The sequence below is a fragment of the Sphaeramia orbicularis genome, chromosome 17 (genome assembly GCF_902148855.1).
Source record: "Sphaeramia orbicularis chromosome 17, fSphaOr1.1, whole genome shotgun sequence".
NCBI lineage: Eukaryota > Metazoa > Chordata > Actinopteri > Kurtiformes > Apogonidae > Sphaeramia > Sphaeramia orbicularis.
The window spans coordinates 33,470,892-33,497,119 of NC_043973.1; the positions used below are offsets into that span (position 1 = coordinate 33,470,892).

Below are 26,228 nucleotides of genomic sequence, written 5' to 3' on the forward strand. Positions count from 1 at the left end.
CTGGATTCATAATTATATCCTTATTAGTTCAGTAGTTATTCACGAAAATCACATTTCTCGTAATGGCGGTTTTCTTCTGGATCTAGCTCCTTAAGTATTAAAGCTACATGAAATCCGGTGGCATACTCCCGATGCGGAACTGACTGAGCAACACGATGGCGCTTGTCAGAAATTTCTACCTTTAATATTAAAGGCACAGTAGGCCAAAAAGTAAGGGCACCCCCATTTTTTATATAAATTGAGATAAAATCCGCCTTCTGGATCAGATCCGGATCAGCCTTTGAAATGTGATAGAGGACCCCATTGTCAATTCCTGAGTTAAATTTCATGAGTTTTGGTCAATAATTAAGCGAGATATTGGGAAACGAAAATTTTGGCCCCATTTACCACAATGTTAACGAAAATTTCAAAGTGATCCAGAATCCAGGATTTCTTCCGGATCACCCCCAAAAGTTAATCATTTCTTCCTTATCCCATTTCCAACAAACCCTGAAAATTTCATCCAAATCTGTCCATAACTTTTTGAGTTATGTTGCACACTAACGGACAGACAAACAGACAGACAAACAAACCCTGGCAAAAACATAACCTCCTTGGCGGAGGTAAAAATAATATGAAGTTTTTGAAAATGAAATGCAAAGTGTGCATAAAAGGCACACCCGGATACTGGAGGGTTCACATTAGATTTCCGTGGCTCCACGTGCTTTAAAAAGGGCGGAAACGTAACGCACTACAAGTCCCATAATGCCTCTGGTCGGAGGGAAGGCGGGGATTCGTCAGGAGTTTAAAGACATCCTGCTTTTCTTGCCTTCAGGCGACACACAAGTCCAGAGTCTGAGCTGGAAGAAGAACACAGACTGCAGCCGGGTTCCCTCCACAATAACTACGGTACGTTCACCGCTCCAAACACCAACATGTTGACGGTTTGATCCAGTTGACAGTGAAAAGGCAGACTTTTGTCCTCTACCGCCATGTTAGCTTGTGTTAGCTTATGTGAGTGAAGGTCTGCCAAAGCCATGACAACACGGACTGATGTGAACTTAGTCCGGTTTAAGGCAGGTTCAAGTTCCACAGGCCAAGAGATGCTCCTGACACTTCACTAACACATATCTGTAGTATTTAAAAAAGTTTACAACTGCTTATACAGATTTAGAGTCATGTTATCAGACTAACATTTTCATCATTACAAGCAAATCTCTGCCAGAACCAAGACATGGAGGAGAATTATATTTTTAATTTGATGTACACAAAAGCCCCTTTAATTCATACATTTGTTCAGGAAAAGTGTAGAAAGTAAAGCACTTAAGTACTTTTAATACTGCACTGAAACTAGAGTAAAAGTAAGCCTCAGCAGCATCTATTCAAGTATGAAAAGTGGACTTTGTGCAGTTAAATGGTCTCTGTCAGAGCTTCACTAATTGCTTTTTAATGAAAAGTTTGGATTAACTTTATTGCTGAATTTAATTGTTCACTCTAATGGGTAGTTTCATCTGCAACGGTGCATCATATCCTGTAAAATTATTATTTTATCTGCAGTGTCACTGTCATGTGAGTCTGTCTAAAATAAAAGTAATCAACTCAAAATAGGCCTGATTTAAACCTTTATAGTGACATTAGAGGATAGTTTAAGATTATGAAGAGACGAGATAAGACTTTATTGATCCCACCGTGGGGAAATGTAGCTTGAAGGAGAATAAACTATATACTATAAATGATCCTTCAGTTTCTCATACACATTTTAGATGCATAGTTTTCAATGGACAGCAAAAAACTATAATCCGGAAAGTAGCAAATTAAAGCTGTTAATGTTTCACTGTGATGTGAAGTGGTGTAGAAGACCAAGAAATTCGTGCTGGAGGACAGCACTTGAGTAAAAGTGAATTCTAGTAATATTTGATTTTAGTTCGAATCTGCATTAAAACAGTAAAATTAACTTGCTGCTTTTCTCTCCTTTGTCTCATTATGAACTGACTATCATTTGGGTAGTTTTAGTTGGACAAAACTTTCAAAATATTAAGACATTAGGCTTTGGTAAATGCTTAAACACGCATTGGGAATTTTTCTGGTGCAGCTAATGGGAAAGCTATTAGCAAACCAGATCCATTGTCTCTCATTTTATGCTCAGTTTGTCAGATAATAAATATTGGTTTCTACTTTGTGAAATAACTTTGAAACTACCCCTATGCCGCAGCCATAAAGTCAAAGAGAAGAAAATGTGAATGGAATGCAAGTATTTAACTTCTTAGGCTACATGAGGTCACCTTACTGCCCCACTTAATTTTTTTTTTTTTCACCTCATCTTGTCTAGATCCATCAGCGACCATGAATTTCCTCCTAGAAACCCTCAGAGTGCTGTTGTTGTCCCTCTGGTACAATGTAGAGGCTTTCATCCACCTGTTTGTACCAAAGAGGAAGAAGAACATAACAGGTGAGCTGGTTCTGATCACGGGGGCCGGCAGTGGCATCGGCCGCCTCATGGCTCGGGAGTTTGCGGCTCATGGCACCGTGTTGGTGTTGTGGGACATTAACCAGGAGGGAATGAAGGAAACGGCTAAACTGGCTAAACAGAACGGAGCCAGCAGAGTCCACTACTACCTGTGTGACTGCAGTGACAAGAATGAAGTCTACAGAGTGGCTGACCAAGTAAGAACTTCATTGTAGACACTGTTAGTACTATTAGAAGTTTTATACAGTTAGGTAAGCCCACAGAAGTTCACTGTGTATTATCAGTAGTATTAGAAGTTTTATACAGTTAGTCAAAGGGGCCTACATTCATATGGATGGAGTCTGCCATTATAACAGACCACCTACAGTGGGTGTCTTCATGTTTTCTTTGTCATAAAAGTATCAGAAAATGTCTTTTTTGCTAATTCTTTTGCGCCATTGTTTTAAGGAAGAACTTAACTTTCAATATACAGTTGCAGAAAAAATTCTTAGACCACCCTTGTTTTCTTCAATTTCTTGTTCATTTTAATGCCTGGTCCAACTAAAGGTACATTTGTTTGGACAAATATAATGATACCAACAAAAATAGCTCATAAGAAAGAGCTGATATCTGGCCATCAATAGCTATAGCATTTTACTGCCAAAAACAGTGCTTTTAGACATTCCATGTTTTCTTTTCTGTCTGTTTTAGTCACATGATAGACACAGGAGTTAGGACTGGATTGCAGAACCATTGTTTTTGATGACTTTTGATGGGCTAATATTTTTTTCTGCAACTATATAGCCATTAATTATCATTATTAAAAATAATAAATGCTTAAAACAGTGTGTTTAAGGAGAAAAAAAAAACAACAGGCTTGAAGTTTTTAGCATATTTATTATCTGAAACAACTGTAAATGTCCATAATGAAACTTTTTGAGATCGCAGGAATAAACTTTCAACTATTTTACATCTGCTCAAACAAGCATTCAGTTTTCAGTCATATTTTTTGTTATTTCCTGGCATTTTTTAGCCTGTGTGGAAGTCTCTGAAACAGTTCCTTTCTACTTGTCATAGAGTCCAATACTGTGGCCGTAAGGTGTTCGTATAGCATCGGAAAGCTCAGGATCTCCGCTTTCCGATGCCGCTTTAGCTTTGTGGATAGCACAATTTATTTATAAAATTAACATTCTAAACCTGAAATAAATAAAAAAAGACACCCTTAAATTGATGTAACAGTAACTTTAGTAAATCTCAGAGACATTTATGAAAATTTTAAAGCATCCACATGCTTCTTTTTAGGAGGGTAAATTGATGTAAATAGGAATGACACTTTCTGACAGAGCACAAGTATCCTGAGGGTTCATTTGCTGAAGTTTTAAATATTAAAATGTGTCCCTGGTTTCATACTCTCCTAAATAAAGGGAAATGACAAACTATGCTGCTCTTAAACAAAGTTAGTAGACATTGGTGTACAGATCTGTGTGGTGCATTCAGGTGCACCTTGTAAATTTGAAATCCCTGGCCCGGAAACAGTTCATCTCTAAATTAATCCAAAATGCAATAAATGCTGTTAGTAGAGATTACATGTAAAATATTTTCAATAACGTGACTTTTACCCTCCTGTGGCAGATCCCTTTATGATCTTTACTCTGATAACAGATAATCTACCAGCACGTGGTCCTTCATATTTGTATGATGTATCTGAGACGTCTATTTATGTCGGGTAAAGTTTACAAGGTTAATCATTACTATCAATATAAATTTTATCGTCATCCTGTTTTGAGATAGCTTACTTCAAAGTCATTTAGAAGATTAACTGATTGTCTATGTAGAAACAAAGCTAAAAATTTAATTTAAGGTTTGTTTGTTTATTTATTTTGAATATAACATTAAAACCAAACCACAAAAAGATTCATATAAAAAGAAAGGAAAACATTTGAAAAGAAGTGGGATGAAGTTTAATTTATAATCTCCTGCCACCTCGCCCCAATCTTCTGCCTACCCTAAATTTCTGTCAGATCCCATAAGTAACTCAAAAATCCTACACATATCAGACTCAATTCTAAGTACAAAACACAAAAATGCTATACATAGGTTGTTGTCTTTCCATTAATTACAAGTGTTTTGCGATTATCACTCCCTTCATTTGTTGTGTAAAAATAATATTCAATTCAAATATTAATGAAAAACAGGAGGGAGAGAATGCTTTAATTTTTTGTTCATACAACTGAAGAAATTTAATTAAAAGCTTAGCTGCACTGTTTGTCTTTACCGTTAATTCATTGTTCTGTTTTAGCAGCACAGTATTTATGTTTCATCATCAGTGCAGGTAGGATTTTACAGCATTGTCAAAATCAGTGGAGAATACACATGGGCTTGTCCTAGGACCCAAATGATGCAATCTCTCCTGTCTAATCAAGCCCACGGGTTTATGTGTAGGTCTGTTGTTGCTTTGATACATGAACTAAATGACTGTGTGCTATTGAAGTTGGTGTTTGTATCTGAGGTGTTGTCCTGTTCAGCCTGAAGGGTGATTCCGTTCCTTTAACTCCAGAGTGTGTGAGTGTATGGCCTGAGGACGTGGCTGTAGTGTAAACACACACATAACTGTCAGCTGTTCCATGTGTGTAGGTGTGGCAGGTAATGTCAGAAGTCAAACTCAGGGAGAACACCTCTGCGCGTGGATTAATAGGCTGATTATTTCCTGGATGATTTCACTGGGTTTGTCAGAGGCTTAAGTATGATGGTGTTTTGTTTGTGTTTTTCTATCATTTTGGATGTGGTTCAAAGAAAAGTGAACACCTTCCCTAACAACACAGAGAAAACAAATTTGATGACCAAACGTAACTGTCTTATTTGCTCAGCACCCCCACGGCTGTTGACAATGTACAAATAATAAGGGAGCAACAATAGAAAAGAAACCAGGAGCGAAAAGATCCTGTACAGCACATCTGTACCTGACATGTAATCCAACAGAAGCCTTCTAGACAAATGAAAACCAAGCATGTATTTCTTTGAGACAATAGTGAAAAACAGTGTGATTGTGTGTCCCATCTAGTTTCAGCCTGATATTTAGACTCGGACTAATGCGAGATGAAGCTAGTATTCACTGAGGAGGCCATTACTGTAGGAGACTATTCAATGTGCTCTTGAGAAGTAGCTTGAGCAGGTGTAAATGGAGGCCCCAGTTGTATTTTTCTTGGTCAGTTCTGTTTTGGCTGATTTAATAATTTTTTTTTCTACAAAGATTTTTATAAAATTGAAATGTCTGTTGTGGTTCAGCATCCGGAGAATTCCACTGCACATCCAGGTGTTAGCATCAGGGCGTTTTCACACTGTATCCGGTATCACGGTATCTGGATCCGTGCTGTACCTGGATACGCTCACACCTTTCCCGCAGATGTTACATTCACAAGCCCGTACCGCGGCCCGTGCCCGAGAACAAGTGGGTGTTACAGGGCCCAAACAGCCGATGGCGCTGCGGAAGGAATTCTGTCGCTATCCAACAAATGCAGAAGCGACAAACCCTTACGTCATCAACTGAGCGACTGTTCTGTTCACAGGCAGTACCTTCCTCTGTGTTAGCCTGTTTCAGGCAAACAGAAGAGTGACCTTCGTTGTCCCTGATATTTCACCCATTGGTTCAGTCGATAAGGCAAGCCCGTGCCGCACGGATCCGAGGCTTTTTCAGGAGACAGCAGGAGCACCGTCCATGGTCTCATGGTGATTAACTCACTTCCGTTGTTGGAGTGGTGATCAAGGTTGTAATAGTTTTGGATTTTTCATTATAGTTTAGTTTTAGTTACTTTTGACTTTTTTTTCTCTAATTCAGTTAATTTTAATTAGTTTTTAGAGCAGGTTTGCTCGTTTTTATTAGTTTTTTTTTTTAATTTTCTACATGCTTAGTCTTAGTTTAGTTTAGTTGTAGTTTAGTTGTGGTTTAGTCGTCTCTTTTCTCTTCTTCTCTGTCGTCATATTGAAATAAATCCCAGACAGGACTCTGCTGCTTTCTCCCAACTTTAGTCTCCATGTTTCCAGGTAGAGTGGGGACCAGAAGACGACTGGAAACCACAAGGGAACACAAGTGACGGACCAAAAAGTGTCGTATGGTGACAGCACAGAAAACTGAGACAAAGAAATCCATTTACTATCAGTCCAACATTGACAAAGACAAAAACGAAGGGAATTTTATCCATAATTTTTATCTGTTTTAGTTAGTTTTATAAACACACAATACAGTTTCAGTTAGTTATGGTTATTTTCTTTTAATTATAGTTTTTATTTATTTCAGTTACCAAAAATGTTTTTACAATTCTAGTTTTGGTCATTCCGTTAGCGATAATAACCTTGGTGCTGATTAGGTCACGTCCTGTCTCTGACACGGATTGCTTTCACACTGCAGTATTCCGTACTGGAATCCACGCAGTCCGTACCCAGGGCTACCTTCTCAGCTGGACTTGGGTACAGTACTCACTCATGGAACGTTTGCATTCACATTGATAAAATTAAGTAGAGTTTGGGGTCAACGGACTCGGATACCTAGTGTGAAAACGCCCTCAGTCTTTCTGTTTGTACAGTAATGTTTTGACTGACATTTGCGGATGTAACTCTTTATTGCGGTACATTACGGTTTGGTGACGTTTGTTAAAGTAATCCTGAGCCGATGTGGTTCTGCTTTCACCAGTGTGTCAGTCTAGTTCACAAACCTAATTCTAAACTAAAAATAAACTGGTTCAGGAACTGAAACTTTTGTTTGACTGTTAAGGCGACACCATGGTGACTGTAAAACCAGTAGAAAACATGTGCCTAGTGCAAATCCAGTAATCTCAGTGAGGATTTATTCATGAAATGAGTTTAAGGCTAAGATAGGAAGTAGCAGAAGAAAGAATAAGTGGATTTCACTTGACAAACAGAGATAAACATGCAAACTGAAAATAATATCAAACTGTGGCAGAAGAAAATGAACATAGACTCAAATGGATGACTCTCCAGGGTTTAGTGTCCTAAGATAGATTCTTTAATATATACTGAGTATTTAGGAAGTAGTTTACATGGAAATAAGATGAACACAAAATGCTTAAAACCTACATGGAGGTTCGACAGTCTGTATACCTTTTGTGGCCCTCCCTTCCCTGTATTGATAATAAAACCGCTGTCCCATACATCAGTGTGAGACAGTCTTGAAGGCTCAGCTCAGGTTACAACAGGTTTGCCTGGACAAGTTAATGCATTTGTATCCATAGTTGGTGGTGACATGCACTTAAGATTAGATTAGACTTTATTGATCCCACATGGGGAAATTCAACAGTCAAGGCAGCAACAGAATAAAGTGCAAGAAAAAAGTGTACATGTATGAAGATCAAAATCACAAAATCAATAATAGTAATAATAAACTGTACAGACTATATACAAACTGTATTTACAAAAGAGGGGAAAGCGCAAAAAGTCCGGCAGTACAGACTAATAATAAAACAGTGGAACCTGCAACATGATAGAAAGCATTAGTGCATAATAAAACTTGCTGAAAGCACTCAGGGCGTATATTTTTGTCCACTTGATTCCTGAGGGACTGGATGTTCCCCCTGATAAATGAGGGCAGATGGATCCGGATGTACCGCTGTCTCCTCAGATGGAGCCTGATGCCTCCACATTTGCCCCACTTCCTCTTCCTCTCCATTTTTACACCACAAAGTCTCTTAAAATAAACTCCTGGATCAGTGGTCAGACTTTACAGTTAAAGGTAGGGTGGGAGGTCGTGGAAAAACAGTTCGAGCAAGCTACATTTTGAAAATATACAATTCAAAAGTCCAAACGTCTTTCTTCAGACTTCCCCTCGAAGCCACACCTCCAGAGTATGCGTAATGTTTGTTCCTGAGGGTTCACCAGCGCTGCGCAGCGTCCATGTTTTCATACAGTTTGTTCTGCTCTGGGGTTGTACATTAGAGACATTTGTCTTTGTCCTGTACAGGTGAAGCGAGAGGTGGGCGACATCAGTATACTGGTGAACAACGCTGGGATCGTGACTGGAAAGAAGTTCATGGATGCTCCAGATTCCCTGATTGAAAAGACGATGGAGGTCAACTCGATGGCTCACTTCTGGGTCAGTCACAAACAGCAGATGTACAGAGCAGTGACGGTTTTATTATTAGATTTTTGAAAGAAATTCCTGTAAAGTGGAAGATGTTCAGTTTGTAAAGTATTGTTTATTATATTTTAGGAAAGGCAGGTTTATTTCTATAGCTCATTTCATATACAAGACCATTCAAAGTGCTTTACATAAAACATTAAAAGCATTACAGCATGGAAGCAATTAAAAAGTATAGGTATGAGACAGACAAACAAACAAACAAGCAAAATCAGATAAATGGATAAAACAGATAAACAGAGGGGTGTCTTATTACCCTGCCCCCCGAAGTGGAGGCAAGGGGTACTGTTTTTGGTTCATTTTGTTTGTTTGTTTCTTTGTTTGTTTGATAATGGGGGGGGCTTATTTCAGGAAATTTTTCAGATTCAATTTTAGCCCAGATTTTCTAATGCCCCCATGTCTTCTGAATACAAAAATGTGAAAAAAAATTAAAATTAAGCCCAACCCCGAAAATTAAACCCTGAAAACGTGGGGTTTTTGTCAACTTTAAACCTTCTGCACTTTGGATCAAGTACAACATGTCAATCTGCTCCTGCTGGAACTGACGTGTTTATGTGACACATGTCACGTCTTCAGAGTGCTGTGCACTGCAAAAGGTGTAGAGTCAAGGTCCAATTCTGAGTCAAAGGTCCAGTTAGAGGTCAAAGGTCACCCAAATGGTCCAAATGCATATTTGATGGCACTCAGCTGTTCATGTGGGTTCTTCCAAATGTTGGGCTCAGGTTCTCTCCTCAGAACACATCTACTGACCACAAACAACTGACATTCAATCAGACACATTCAACACAACTGTTTCCTCATGTATTCTGCATACAGACATGAAAACAGAACAGACGGCAGTTTGACAGGACTGACATTTACATGATTCTGTCCTGTTGGTGCAGAGGATAGACCTGGAGCCACAGACACAAGGACCTGGGTTCAGTTCAACATGGGGGTGGAGCCTTTAGTCCATGGGGATGGGACCTTCAGTCCATGGGTGTGTGACCTTTCTGTGTCTGCGTGGGTTCTCTGTGGTACTCTGGCTCCTCCCACCAACCAAACACATGCACTGATAGGTTAATGGGTTCTCTGTGGTACTCTGGCTCCTCCCACCATCCAAACACATGCTCTGATAGGTTAATGGGTTCATCTAAATCCCCCATAGGTGTGAATGTGACAGTGGTTGTTTGTCTCTATATGTTCAGTCTGTGATGAACTGGTCACATGTCCAGGGTGAACCCCGCCCTCACCCATAAGTAGCTGGGATAGGCTCCGCCCCTGTGAACCTAGTGAGGATAAAGTGTGTTCAGAAAATGAATGAATTGTTAGTGTTTCCCTCCTAAATTTGTGCTAGTGTTTCCTCCACACTAATGGTCTGTCCGTGTTTGAATCTGTAGTCTGTACTGTGTCTGTAAAGGGCCAAGCGGGGTGGGGTGGTACCAGGAAACCAGAAGAACACAACTGAGGACACATTTGATCAAATGTCGGAGTGGTCTGAATTTTTTAAAAAACTAGGCATTTTGGTGTCCTTTGACCTCCACCATGACCTTTGACATTAGACTGTTCCTAGTCCACAGTACTCTGTCCATACAGTCTGGCACTGACAGGATCATGAACAGATTTAGACACTGAACTGAACAAAAGAGTGGAGAAGCTGTGAAAGTGGAGATTTTCAGAGTTAAAGTAATTTTCGGGGTAGGGGGAGTTTGGACAAAAATTTCAAAACAATTACACAGGAGTACTGAGAACATCTTGTCGCATCAGAAAATCAGGGCTAATGTGGTATTTGATATGAACCCCCCCCCCAGTTGATAATTAACACTGTAGCAGCCAAACTTGTGATGGTCTGCTCACTGGTTGTGTGACTGGGTGGGGGTTGGGACAGGTCATCAGGCCAGTTTACCTCACCTGTGCATGTGAGGACAACAGTATTTAAGGGCTGTCTAACATGTTGGGTCCAGGTTTCCACTGGCCATAGGAATTTAAGTATTATTTCTAAGTATTATTAGTTGAATTCATGCCATATTGTGTTTATAGATTGCCAGTGACCCAGATTAGATATCATTCCATTTTGGAAGAAGTAGGTCAAAGTTCAAATTTTTATGATTTTTTTTTTTTTTTTTTTTTTTACTGCCATTTACTTATAATGGGTGAAATTTTAAATATCTATAAAAACATCAATTTTGTTTCAATTTACTTAAAACTTGACATGTATATAGAGGCAGTTGATATGCTGACATCAGCGCATGCATAGACATGATGACATCAGCAGGATCGATGCCATAATAAACTACAGTACGTGTGAGGGCGGGGTTTGTTGTGCCTGGAACCACTGGTTTGATGGTAGTTTTTGATGCTGTCATTTATAAGCAATGCAACTTTTCTTGCGATACTTTGTGATTTATTTATCTTATTTATCTTAGCTTCATGACATTTCCTGTCATGATTATAGTATAAGTGTAATCATAGCTTAATAATATTGATTCACTTTGTGAGGAATAGCCATTTATTAGTGGTGAACATGAAAAAAAATAAATGTTTCCCTTCTAGACCGAAAAGTTAAAAAAAAATAAAAAAAAAAAAAAAAGTTGGTAATTCTCCACTAAGTTCCAATTATGCCATGGCAGAAATATTTGATTCATCTCAAACTGTCCCCTGAAAAAAAGCTAAACGCTGCATCACTGCTTGTGTCTGGATATTTTGTTTGATAGTTTTTTTTTTTACTGTGTCTTCTCAGACCTACAAGGCTTTCCTTCCTGCCATGATCGCCAACAATCACGGCCATCTGGTCAGCATCGCCAGCTCTGCAGGGCTCATTTCAGTCAATGGATTGGCAGGTGCGTGTATGAGTTGGATTAATGTGTTTTATTTCCCCTTCGCTGTATTTAAAAGCTCATTTTCTGGTTCAAGATCTCTCTGAGGAGACTTTTATGGTATTATAGCAGTAGGTTTGTAAAACTGCCCAAAAACTCCCAAATACAGTATCATATGTCAGATAATATTATCTGTGGTTTATGTGGATTTCTGTAATAAACAGAGTAGCTGTTACGTGACACACCAGCACTTTCATATGATGGAGACATCAAACAAATCCCTCACAGAGTAGCGCAACATGGAATTTTAAGCTGGAGTTTATATGATGGAAAAATGACAGAAGCTGTAACATAAAACCAAATAGATTTCATGTAACTGAATGTGACTCCGTTGTGCATTTAAGGTGGAGTGACAAGTTCAAAGGTCTGAAAAAAAAGTAGACCAGAGGTTTGAGTGTTTGCTCTGTTGGCTGATACCAGGGCGTCCTAAAGTTACTCAGTTAAAGGTAAACTCAAAATACAATATTAGAGTAAATATCACGACATAGATGATTCTGTCACATTCTTATGCCCCTGTCTTTTGGCTAACAGACCCTATATTTATACACGACACATGTACATGATATATTTATATACGTGGAACATTAGGGTGATCCAACAATCCTGGTAAAAAATAAAGTGTCAGATAACCTCAATTAGAACCCTGCATTAGGTTTTGGCTTTCAAAAGATGATTTAGGAGAAAATTTGGAAGAAAAAGCAGATGTTTCAGAGGTTGCACAAGTTGCTGGAAGCTTCCTGTAAATGGACTAATTGTTGATTTTCAGCATAGCCAAGCTGACCTGTAAGAGAAGAGCAGTACTATCAAAACCAAGGTTTGAGTGATTCAGCTAGAAATACATGGTTGAAGTAACTCCGCCCACATCTGTGGTACTGGAGTGAAGAACTGGTTGTCGTCCATTCTGTTACTCCTGTGTGACACCAGAGCAGAAGCAGCTGATGGTTGACAACATGTTGTTAAATGCAGGTTCTTTGGGTTCCACTAAAGCGTTGGGATGTCCTTAATCCATCAGATTCTGAAGGGAAGCAGATCAGGGGTTTTGTCCCCACCAGCACCATGCGTTTGTTTGAAACTTTGGATCTGCCTCAAACATTCTGAACAATTCCTCCAGTAGACTGGGCTGATGATGCAGACTTTCAGAAGGAGGAGAAAACTGGGCATTCCACTAAAGTTGTCAGTGATGTCGCTGACAGAGGGGCGGAGCTTATTCCAGACTTCAGCTGTAGCCGAACAACAAATGCAGATCACAAACAGTACTGGCAACAAGTTGTCAAAGAACACAGGAACATTTTTGGTCATTTCAATAAACCAACAGTGGTTGCTGGACTTTCTAAGGAACATTTTTATGTGAGTTGCAGTTTGATTTTGAGAATAAAATTACAAATTATTCTAATCTGCTTTATTCATTTGGATAGTTCTGTTACAGTATATAGAGCAATCTGCACCTGTCTGTGACACCTCTAAATATGAATTAATTTGCATAAAATTTGGACCGAAGTAATTTGGCCAGATATGGAACCAAAGGCAGGGTTTGAATCCAGAGAATCTTAAAAAAAAAAATTTGGACCACCCTATGAAGCAGTGAAGTTAAACTGTGTCTGTATGAGTTAGTTTCTTTTCAATTGAATTTTTCAGAAAACCACACTTCAGACTTGGGTTGCTTTTACTTAAATTTGGTTAAATTTGCATCAGTTTTAATATGTTATTCATTTCTTATAGGATTTACTGTGACACATTTTGACATGGATTTATATTGTTTTTCATGTATACACTGAATGTAAGCATCAAAGCATCAAGAAGCTATGTAAATTCATCAGTGAAAATGTATGCGACTCCCACGTAGATAACAGGGCTGTACAAACATGAAAAAACAGACCTGTATATACAGTGTAAACACTGCAGGCTTTTTTGGACTTCGCTCAGTGCTACAATGAAGCATGTATGATGACTTATCCTGTAGGTAATTCACTCTACAGGATAAGAGAGTCACAGAAAACCAGTCAGAGCTTCAGTCCTCATTTAACTTGTAAGAGCTACAACACTTAACTGACGAGTAAAATTTTACATTCATTCCCAGTGCTTTCAGTGGCCATCAGAATGTTTAGACTTTTAGGAAACACTGGCCTACAAACTGCAAAAACAGCTGGGTTCGTACTGGAGCTTGAAAATGCTTGAATTTCAGTGCTGTGTTTTCAAGGTCTGAAAAGTTCTTGAATTCTAGTTTAAGTGCCTGAAAGTATTTGCAGTTATAACCAAAGCTACTTACGGAGAAGTGACAGATTTTGAAAAATAAAACTTTGTCTAAAAAGAAAATTAGCGTGTGCTCTCAGGTAGAACGCCAAGTGGCTTCCCTTTTTTGTGGATAAAACTTGGTGTTCTCCTTTAATTTCTAAACTTTTTGCTATTATGAAACATAATATTCGATGTTTATAGCATAATACAATGTACATCATTGTGATAAAAAGTGAAAAAAATAATCATGAGTACATGTATTCCTGTAGATATGTATTTTACACTAGCGATAAGGGGCTATACTGGAAAAATTACAAAATGACCCTTAAAACAGCTTGAATTTGACCTTGAAAAATGTGTGAAACAGTGAAAAATATCAACAAACTAATCAATTTCTCAAGAAAATAACTGACAAATAACTTTTTCTCTCTATTTAACCTTTCTTAAATGATTTATCACCATTTATCGTAATATTATTCTCTGTATTATGCATTTTTCAGTGTAAATCATGTATTTTTTCCAATATTTAATTGATGATCATGTAGATATTTGTGAACACACAGTAAATTCAAGGATTATTGTCAAAACAGAGAAAACTGAAGAAAAAAGTGACTTTTTCAGCAAAAGTATCAATAACTGAACATAAACCCAGTGTGTCCATCCACTGTCATTGATCCAACTCCATGGGTTTGACTGGAGAATCAATGTTGGAGAAGATGACGGTGTTTCCATGGTAACTACGGAGCCTCTGAACGTCCAAATGGGTCATATCTGATGACCATGAAAAGATGAAGAACTGCATTTTACACTAATTATTGACATGTATTGATAGGATTAGTAGATCAACAGTTATTGAATATTTTCTATCAGTAGATGCTTTGGTTGCCGGTGGATGTTTGGGTCTTTATGGGTTAAACAGTGAATACTGCTTCATTCTTAATAAGATTTATAAAACATATTCAAGTACAATTCTTTTTACTTAACTTTACAAAGTTCCCAAAAGTAGACTACACAAAACCTTGCAACCTTTTGTTCAGTAGAGCCTCATTAAGTCAACCTAAATTAAATTGTCACAGTTTTATGACCCTCATTTTTCAGGACACATACATGCTTGTCAGACTGCGACTCTTCTTTATCTGTGTTTCAAAATGCTGCCATTTTCTTTTTTTGTTGTTTGCTTCGTCTGTGCTTTATGGCATCAGTTATCAACTGAGTCGTGAACTTTGCTTGACAGATGAAAAAAATGAGTTTTGTGATGTAATATGTGTGATGCGTTTACAGTCTGCTGCCCCTTCACCTTTAGCTGTAGCGTCATATCATCTGTGCCTGGTTCAGATTAGGTCAAAGGTTTGCTCTTAGCATAAATCATTTCTTCCTTTTGTTTCTGTTTGTTGTGGTAATGACCCATCAAATGACAGCTGTAAATGTGGAAGGGAGATTCATTATTTGTCTCGTGTAGTTTCCAACTAAACAAGATAATGTGAAAACAGAGTAATTTCATTTTAGATCAAATAAGAGAAGAGTGTTTGAGCCATGTTGGAGTTTCTGAAGTTTAAAGTCATTGTGCAACCAGTCAGTCTGTGTTATCAGTAGGTTATTTATTTATTGGTTTATTTTATTTGTTTCAAGCTGAAGGAAAAAAATCAAACTTATCTGTGTACAAGGAACTAATAGCAGAGCAAATAAATTGAGTTGCTCTAGCAGTTGCCATGTACACTGGTAATAACAAAATAAATTGAATATGTATTGCTCGAAAAGGAGTGGGAAGAAGAAAACATCAGTATCAGCAGGTTTATTAAAGGGCTCATATTTATCTAAACCCACTTTTCTTAGTCTGTGGTTCATTTATTTGTGTATTTGGACTCTAATAGTTCATACAGTTTGAATTTGAACCCTCCAGCTGCTGCAAAACTATCTTTAGATTCATTTTTGTGAAAATCAATTGGATTTCTACAACCTGTTTTAATTTCTGTTTAATTTGTTGCGTCTATAACTAGTTACGTCACGACATTTCCACATTTAAGGTCCAGACTTCAGACCAACATTTCTCAGAGTTCAACATAATTGTTTATCAGCAGCAGCGGTTGTAGTAAAAACTGAAAATATGTACAAACTTGGAGCCAATTACCTAAAATGTTCAGTTGTTGGTTGAACAGGACAGAGCAGCACAGCCAATAACCTGGAGGGGGCGGGGCCTGAAGTGTCTCCTGTGCATTTAAAGGGCCAGCACTCCAAACCACTTTTGTGGTGTCGTTAGTCAGAAATAGGGTTGAAGATGGACCTGTGGAATTTAATGAATGAAGAATTCAGAGCCAAGCAGAACATTTACAGTTTATGGAGACCACAGGGGAATGTTTGAAAATGCAGAATTCCATTTAAAAAAAAAAAAAAAAAGCAAAATGTCACTCCTTTAAAGCCCCTCTGTGACATGAAAACACCAGTTGTGGCTTGACTTTTCTATAGAGCTGAGCATTGGAACCACCACAGCTCAACTTGGTGTTCAGACTGTTTTAACTGGTGATACTCCTACTGGTTTTGATTTTATTCCCAGTTTATATGAGCACTTACATTAGAAACTCCACTGTCACTATCATTTACAGTGTGTTTCCTTATCTGTACCACAGGGTAAATGTCATAAGGCTGAAGTGATTAAACGAATTATAAATAACATGTTCTCAAACCTAAACAGAATAGATTGATTTTTTTGGAAAATTTCTGACTTTTTACATTTTATTTTATTTAATTTTTTTCAAATTTTATTTGACCTTTATCTAACCAGGAAAATTCCCATTGAGATTAAGAACCTCTTTTACAAGGTAGTACTGGACAAGATAGGCATCAAATTCAACACACAGTTTCAAGAATACACAGTTAAAACACATACAGACACATTTGATAATAAATAGTACAGTGACAAATAATACAATGAGTGTCATGTGAATTATGAGGATTATTGCAGACACTGAAACGATATTTATTGCTTCAAGATGGCTTTGGAGCATCACTATCTGCTGCTGCCTGTGGTCTGTGATGCTCCATCTGTAACAGAAGCAGTAAGTGTTGCATGAGTGGTGTCAAAAAGCTCTGCTTTAGGACCTCCTGTTTTTATGCACATACTGTTAGCGATAAACCAGCAGCTTCTATTGTATGCTGATGATTCTGGTGTGTAGGGATAATATCATTCATGTTACGAATAGGTTTGGAGCTGATAAAGTTGACCATTTCCATGTATTCTGGGGTTGTCCCTCAATTGGTAGCTACTGGCAGGAGCTTAAGAATTGTATGGAAAAAGTACTGAAGGTAGACCTTCCATGTACATTTGAGGTACTATATCTGGGGAAACTAGACATAAACTTTTCTAGATCTGGGGACAAACATATTTATAGAATAATGCTGATTGCAAGCAAAAAAGCAATTACCAGAAAGTGGATGAAGAATGAGGTACCTAAGGTTGAGGACTGGGTTGAGGTAATACACAATATTTATTTGATGGAAAAGCTAACTTTTTCTCTGAGACTGGAAGTGGATAGATTTAAAAGAATTTGGGAAAACTGGATAGAATACATAAAACCAATTAGGTCTGATTTTATCTAAGATGTATATTGTGGGGAAAAAAAAAAACCCAAAAAAACCCTAGGTCATGCTACAGAGGTTTGGTTTGTTCTTGTCAATTATATTTGTGTATTTGTTTTGGTTTAATATATTCCGTGCACTGGTAACATAGCAAAACTCTGTCAGTGTAACCAGGCAAAATGCATGGTGGAATGCATAGAACCACGAAGTCCTGGGCATAATTTTATTTGTGTACTTGGAAAGGAATGGTCATTCCCTAATTTGATTTAAAGTAAAAGAATGAGGATGTCTTTACTTTTGTTTTCTTTTTTTTTTTTTTCTATTTTTTGATTGTCATGTTTAATTTAAAGATATTACATTTGGAGGAAAGTGGAAAGAGAAAGGAAAAAAAAAACCTCAGCCATTATGTACCAGCTGTATGTGGAATGTATTTTATAATGTTCAATAAAAAGATAATTATAAAAAAAAGAATAGGTTTGGTAATGAACTTGACTTAAACAAAGTCATGGCTGGAACTTATAAAGATGGTAATGGAAGTGAAATTGCTGAAAATGCCCTTGATTTCTTTATAACTTTAAATTTTCATGTTACTCCTCGATGTATTCTACACAGGATGTATTCTACACAGGATGTATTCTGTCAGAATAATTAGCCACTGGGCGACTGTTCCACCCTTCCTTTATTTGCATGGAGCCATTTTGACAGAACGGCCACCTCTGAACTGCAGCTACACCCTAAAAATGGGAAGTTTTGACAGTGTTTTTATGAGCCACTTTTCTGTTTGTGGTTTTGCCATTTTAATACCACAACTTACTTCCCCATGTGCAAAAATCCCACCAAAACCTTTTCTTCCCCAACACTTTTATTTTTTAGGCATTATCAACCTGTTGCACTTTGTTTAAAGAAATTCAAAGTAGCCAAGAGTCTTATTTCCATATTCCAGAGGGTTAGTCACTGGGCCACACCTACCTGTGTCTTCAACACTGATAGAACAACTAAGTACACAGTAGTCTGGTTATGCACGATTACTGAGAGATTCTACAGGCTCAAAGCTAATAAAGGTGGGATAACGGTACAGTAGGTAGTAGAAGTAAACACAGGACATCTTTATTATTGACTGTAATCGACCGCATCAGAAGGTAGGCACTTTTTAAAGACAGAGCACAAATGGATTATTTAATGCAAATTATTATTTTGTGGAATTACTAGTGATGGATGTCTGTGGTGTCCACAGACCCTGCTTTGTTTTACATAATAAAGCACTGATTTAGACTGTGCATCACAACTGGTCAAAATAATACAGTGGTTTCAGAAACCACCATTTTTTAATGACACAGAACAATTTTTACTAGAGAACAAGATCCATAAAATGTGTGAGACAGTTTTTTTGTTGTTTTTTTTTCTTTCAGGTCTTGAAATCTGGATGTACTCATTGTTTTAATGGTGTGTGTTTTCTCACTGGTGTAGGAGAGCTTTATGTAGACCAGTGTTTCACAACGGTACCACCCCTCAGGGGGCGTTTGGAATGACAAAGCTGAGAAGAGGGTGCTGAGACTGAAATGGGGGGTGTTAGCCTGTATAAGTATTAATATCAAGCAGCATGTTATGGCAGATATCTAAGGTACGCCCCCCTCGAACTTCAGTGGTAATGTCCGTTGTGTACCCCCCCCCCCCCCCCCCGTCATGCAACATATATAAGCTCTGTCAGATCCAGTATCACCCACCCCTTCAGACAGTTTTTGTCCGGGGGGGTGGGGGGTGGGGGGAGGGGTTAGGATGCTCATGAGGACGTAAAGGGGCATTTTTTCAAAAAACGCTGAGAAACAGACGTAAAGCCTTGTAGCTGACTTCTCTGCTGATCTGTTCTCAGTCTCACAGATCATGAGTTCAACCACAGGCTGTTTGGTAATACATCTGAAAACTGGCCTAAACTTATCAGTTCACCTGCAAACCAAAACGACTTTCTGGCTTAAACTCACAAATGGATCAAATAAATGGCACCTGTTTTTATGAATATGTTTTTCATTATTAATTCAATGCATTCTCATGATAGCATATTTTTTCTGTTTTCTTTTCCTTTTCTGGATGCTTCTTCAGACTACTGTGCCAGTAAATTTGCAGCGGTAGGGTTTGCAGAGTCTGTTGGTTTGGAGCTGCTGGCTACTGGAAAAGACGGCATCAAGACCACCATCGTGTGCCCATATTTCATCAACACTGGGATGTTTGATGGATGTCAAACTAAGTAGGTCTCTTCATCTTTTTTCCCTCTTTCCTAGACACTACATTTAAATCTGTTTAATGTGATTGCTTTAAGTTTGTCAGTAATACGTGTTCACAATTCAGTGTAGTTCTATAAAAATCATCTAAAAAAATCCAGACTTGGCCTTTAAGCTTCTGTTTGTGAAGTGTATATGACGTTTGACTTCCAAGCTCTAGGTGAGACACTCAAAATATGGTCAGTGAGAATAACAGGCTCTTAATGGAAGAGGCAAAACAGTTATTTATTAGTAAATGTTTGACCCTTTAGGTACATAATAGTCAGATCTGTATAGTATTTTATTAGCATATAAATATAATCGCAGTGAAATATGATAAAATGAGTCCCAATTGGAAATATCTGTAGTCTTTATTTTCAGCGTTTTACTCCAGCAGCTGTCCGCTTAAACCTGACATCAGGTCAGCAGTGTTTCAGCTCTGCGCACTAATCCCTTTCAGACTACAGTATGGTCTATAATAATCACAAAGTCAATAATACTCTGTTTACACTGCAGTGATGGTTTTCAATAACTGCCTTTTACCACTTCAGCTTAGCTCGGCTCCATTTGAAATGAACCAAGAGCATCAGTCATGTCAATATTCTCCCACATTATTTTCTCAATCTGTTTCTTTACCTTTTTAATTTCATATCAGGACAAAAAGTAAGTGTCTCACCTTGTAATTATTTCACTGTCAGCTTGGTACAGCAGGAATACCAGTAATATAAGCATTTTTATTTTCCCATTCTTTGTTTATTTGGAAAAGCGTGTTATACAAAACTTCCCTTTAGGGTACAATTCAATATTCACACATCAAATTTGAAAGAAGATGCTAATCCAAGATTTTTAGTCGAATATAGAACAAATAAAACAGAGCAAGAAAAGTGGGCTGGAGGAGAGGTGTGTATGTTTACATTAACCTAAAAAGAAATGAATATCATATAACTGTTTTCACATAACCAATGTATTCAATTCACATCCGTTACAAATTTAACATAGTTTGTCCATTTTGACCAAATAGTGACAAAAGATTCCCTTTGACCCTTCAAACAAAATGTCAGTTTCTCCAGAATGAAGATGTCCTGTATGATGTGGATCCATTCTTCTGTTGTGGGTGCTTCAGGCTGTAACCTTTTCCTAGTAGTCACTTTTCTATTCACCCTCAAATTGTGCAAATATAACTTGCGCATAAAAATTTACCTAATGCAAAAACGACAATTTTGCCAAAAGTCTCATTTTTTGGTTAAAAATTTTTGCGTTGGCAAGAGGTGGTTTTTCGGACGTAGTGCAAATAGTATATCACGCAAAACTGCAATGGAAAGACTTTTCTTTCACAGCTAGAGTCAGATGAATTAAAAAAAATGGATGTTGACGTATGTTACAACAAGAGAAGAAGAAGAAACATGTGGCGGTATGTGTGCACAAACCAGGAAACTAAATCCTTTTTTAATTTAGTACGAGATAGTGGGGTAATGTATCCTACTATAATGCGCGTTCTGTGTACCATTGATGTTCCATCACAGGAGGGCGTTTGTACGGGTTTTCCTCAGCCTTCACACGCCCGATCTCCGTCAAACTCACCAAATGAATACAAACATGACCTGACTATCGACTAGGCACAATTTTATGTCCGTATTCAAATGTTGTGAGGCATGCTGGGAGATTTTAACAGGGTCCCAGCTCACCACAGACCTTCACAGGCCCGATCTCCGCCAAACTCGCCAAATGAATAGAAACATTCCCTGACTATCTACTAGGCACAATTTAATGTTCGTATTCAAATGTTGTGAGGCATGCTGGGAGATTTTAGCCTCTCATGCTATTGTGCAATGGCACCACGGGTACAATGCTGCTAGTAATAATGAATATATCTGTAAATCGACACCATATTTACGTTTGTTGCCATGTTTATGGAATGACTTCTCATGTCATCTCGCGACAATAAATAAACAAATCATCACATTTGTGATTTAATGGAAAAAATGACATTACGCACTTCTGTTTTTTCCACATTTAGTAAATATCGGTAAAGTTTTGCGCAGATGTCCAATGGAAAAGCGACTACTGATAGTCTTTTTACTTGCAGCCAATAGCATTAACAACACTTTTTTTATCCGTCAGAGTCCAGTTATCTCATGAAATATCTCCTAAATACAAGGCTTCACATTTACAAGGAATTGTTTCAGTAAAAATGTTATTTAAATGTTCACACAGCTGTTCCCAGAATGGTTTGATCGCTGGATATATAATAAGCATTTTTGACAAATTAAACATGTAAAACTCTTGGTTCTGTTTACTGATAAGCAACTATTTCAGAACTTTAAAAACTTTAAAATATTGAACTAAGTGTGATATATATATATATATATATATATATATATATATATATATATATATATATATATATATATATATATATATATATATATATATGTATATATATATGTATATATATATGTATATATATATGTATGTATATATATATGTATATATATATATGTATATATATATATGTATATATATATATATATGTATATATATATATATATGTATATATATATATGTATATGTGTGTGTATATATGTATATGTGTGTGTATATATGTATATGTGTGTGTATATATGTATATATATGTGTGTGTGTGTATATATGTATATATATATGTGTGTGTGTGTATATATGTATATATATATATATGTATGTGTGTGTATATATGTATATATATATATATATATGTGTGTGTGTATATATGTATATATATATATATATATGTGTGTGTGTATATATGTATATATATATGTGTGTGTGTATATATGTATATATATATGTGTGTGTGTATATATGTGTATATATATATATATATATATGTGTGTGTGTATATATGTATATATATATGTGTGTATATGTATATATATATGTGTGTATATATATGTGTATATGTATATATATATGTGTGTGTATATATATATATATATTTATTTATTTATTTATTTATTTATTTATTTTTTTTTTTTCACTTATTGCTGCTGCATAGAAGAGTTTTTAAACTTTATTTAAAGTGTCAAACAGATGGTTCACTTGTCAGACAACACCACGGACTAGGATAATGCGTCTTTTAAATAAAAAAAGTCTAATACGCTCTTTACTTTGCTCCAGTGGTTTCAAATAACTGGCTATTATCACTTCAGTGTAGCTGGGCTTGGCTGAAATGAGCCGATCACATCAGTCATCTCCATCTGCTCTCACATTATTTTCTCCCCTGTTCTTCCTTGTCTCCTTTCTGAATAAAGAGCCATGTAACTGGATGAAACTTGTTTTTTTTTCTACAGACTTGTTTCTTTATTCACCATTTTCATTCTCATTTCTAATTTTAACCACCATATGATTTCTTTTCATCTTCCTCAGTCGTTGGCTTCGGTAATTCATTATTATATCACATGATCTGTGTTAATGCACTTGTATAGATTGTATTTGTCCTGTGCTCACTGGGGTGTGCATATGTGCCTCACTTCATGCAGTTCTAGCTTTATAACCTCACCGTGATGACCAGTTCATGGGAAGACTGTTGTGAGATTGACCGACTTGTCATGACAAAGAGGAGGGGGTAAACACAGTAGTTTATTTTAGCTGGCAACTCAATTAAGAACAAAGTGTTATTTATAATGACAGGCCAGGCTGAGGGGGATAAATGGAAAGAGAATGAATCAAGGAAATAAAAGTGAGAATGGAAAGAGGATCAGAACAGAGAAGAAGATAACGAGTAATGTTTTATTTATGGAGCATGAAATGAGGCAATCAGACAGACTGGACCAAAAACAGGAAACATCGCTTTATTTGACAAATGCTGTAGACACCACCCACTACTGGTGCAGTTTGCTACAGCGTTTTGAATGTTTTAAGTAAGTTATGAAGCTTGATTTATTTATTTTTAAATTTTAGTGTTGGTTTTGATACTTTAGGACAGGGGTGTCAAACGCCCGGCCCACGGGCCAAAATTGGCCCATCAAAGGCACCAGTTTGGCCCGCTGGATGAATTTGCAAAGTGAAAAAATTACACTAAAGATGTTAAGAATCAAGGGTGTCGAACTGGTTTTAGTTCGTGTTTCACAAACAGAACAACATGATCTCAAGTAAAATAGTAGCCTATAAATAATGACTCCAAATTTTCTTCTTGGTTTAACGTGAAAAAATAACATTGTACTATGAAAATGTTTACAATTACAAACTATCCTTTAACAATCCTTTAAAAAATAACTATTAAACTATCCTTTAAAAATATGAAAATACATTTACAAACTATGCTTTCACAAAAAAAGATGAGTAACCTGAAAAAACTGAAATTTCATAAGAAAAATAAGTGCAATTCTAACGATATTCTACCTGTTATTAAATGTTTGGTGTATGTGTACACCATGATCTGTAAGTTGTGTTAATACTGAGCTGAGATGTAATATTGTAGAAATTGTTCTTATTTTAGTTTCAAATTCCAAAATTTTTACTTGAATGTTATGGCTGTTACCAAATGTTTGTGCAACATTGTATGTAATGCACATGTATAAATAATAATTTGAGGCATATTATTGTTAAAATTGCACTTATTGTCTCATGAAATTTCAGTTTTTTCAGGTCTTTTTTGTGAAAGGATAGTTTGTAAATGTAAGTATTTTCATAATTGAATGTTTTTTTATTGTACTGGAATAAAGAGAAACACTTAAAGTTGTCATTTATAGGTTTTTATGCTATTATTTTACTGGTTCGGCCCATTTGACATCAAATTGAGCTGATTGTGGCCCCTGGAAGAAAATCAGTTTGACACCCCTGCTTTAGGGGTTTTATTTTGTTAAAATGGGTAGTTTTACAGATAGGATGATGAAAGCCTTGATGTCAGAACCATTGGCTTTTCAACCCTCAGTCTTCTCTCTTACTGTGTCATCTTCACATTAAATTACGTCACGTCTTTTTCTTGCGTCTCTCTGTCATTGCTTGCGTTGGAAAAGTCTAAAACGTGAGCACAAGATGTAAGTGAGTGACTCAGTTCTGGCATGTTGAAAAGCAGCTGTGGTCACCGTCCTCCTCCCTAACCCTAACCCTAACCCTCCAGGTCTGTCTCCACCTTGGTTCTCCTTATCTTTCTGATCTCTTTCACTCATCCTCCCCCACTTATTGCCTCAGGTCTAGTTTGTCACTGTCTCCACAAAACTGTCCTCATCGGGCCTGTTGAGTCACTGTCTCCCTCTTTGGACGTCTACCATCCCCTTGCCCTCCAAACATTTCAAAGGTTTCTCTAAATTCACCTGTTCTGACATATCGTACAATCCCTGCATACAGTCCAACAGTATGATGCATGGGAAATCAGAATAAATGGCTTTATGTGACTGAACACGTACTGTAGTTAATCTGGATGATCCTGGCCTCACATTAACTATTCTGCAACCAAAAACTACACCAACACATGTGGATCAATCTGCTTCTAATCACCAGCACGTTCTCTCATTTACAGAGGTCCAGTAATGTCCATATTAATGCATGTTTGTATTTGGTTTTTTCAGTAATTCTGTAAAAGACGAAATTCTGAATGAAGTCTTTTCAAGTCCAGTTAAATGAATATTCCTCTTTAACCTGCAGCCATGTACCCCATTAAAAATACTTTTTTGAAGTTTTCCACTGGTGTTAGATGTTCTGCTGTGTGAACTCAGCCTCCCTATTTTATTCCTTCAAACACCTTCTGGAATAGGTTGACTTTTTAATATTTACTCATATGTATAAAACTGTCTGACATTTGTAATATTTAACTGATCACCAGAAATGTAGAATTTTTCTTTAGTGGTTCCATCTGTACCAGAGAGGATGTGCGTCTTTACTCCAGCTGAATGGAAACAGGGACCATTTGTCGCAACCTCAAGTAAAACATTAATGCACTGTTTGGAAAATGTAATGGGTAAAGAATCCTCATAAAACCAGAACAATATCGGAATACTCCACATGTCCTAATCGGGAAAATGTCCTTTTTGGCCCAATTCAGAATATTCCAGATGCGTCTGGTGTCATGTAAACAGAATATACTCATTAGATGGTTAAAGGTATAGCAAAGGTCACTACATACAGCTTACCTTGAAACATTCAGTGAAGGTATTCACACTTCTCACTGTAACACAGTGTTTTTCAACATTGGGGTCGGGACCCCACGTGGGGTCGCCTGAAATTTCCAGTAATTGATAAAAATAAAAAATTTAAAAAATTACAAATTAAAACTATATGGTGAGTTGACAGAGACAATCCCAATCCATAACAGATATGACAAACCGAAGCTGAAACTGCAGCACTGTGGTTCTGTTTCTGTGTCAAATGTTCATTGTGGTCAGTTTCAGATGCTGCAGCTCTTTCATAATTCATAGTTTCAGTTCTTGTTTGTTCAGTATTAATTGTCCTCCTTGTAAATCACAGCTGGACTGACTGTACATATCCTGACCAAGGAAAATCGCATTCTCCCTTTGTGCAGTAATCTACACCTGGATTTACTGCCTCTGTCCACAATAATAGACATTATATAGACTAAATGTCCTCTAAAATTGACATTTATTTGCAACATATTATAGTAAACTATTACATGATCAAAAACAAATTAATTTGAGCTAAAAAAAAAAAAGTGTCTGTTTTGAATGTCTGGGGTCCTCAGAAATTTGTAATGTTAAAATGGGGTCAGGAGACAAAAAAGGTTGGAACCACTGGTGTACCGTTGA

At 37.0% G+C, this 26,228-nt stretch overlaps 1 protein-coding gene across 2 annotated transcripts in view; it reads left to right on the plus strand.

Moving 5' to 3' along the window:
• The first annotated feature begins 820 nt into the window (after positions 1-820).
• LOC115436799 (epidermal retinol dehydrogenase 2) overlaps positions 821-26,228 on the plus strand; it is a 64,538-nt gene continuing 39,130 nt past the window's right edge. For both annotated transcript variants that reach the window (XM_030159738.1, XM_030159739.1), the window contains exons 1-5: positions 821-888; positions 2,309-2,643; positions 8,397-8,528; positions 11,293-11,392; positions 19,331-19,475. In XM_030159738.1, the coding sequence (XP_030015598.1) occupies positions 2,323-2,643; positions 8,397-8,528; positions 11,293-11,392; positions 19,331-19,475 (698 nt within the window). In that variant the 5' untranslated portion in view covers positions 821-888; positions 2,309-2,322. The remainder of the gene's footprint in view (positions 889-2,308; positions 2,644-8,396; positions 8,529-11,292; positions 11,393-19,330; positions 19,476-26,228) is intronic.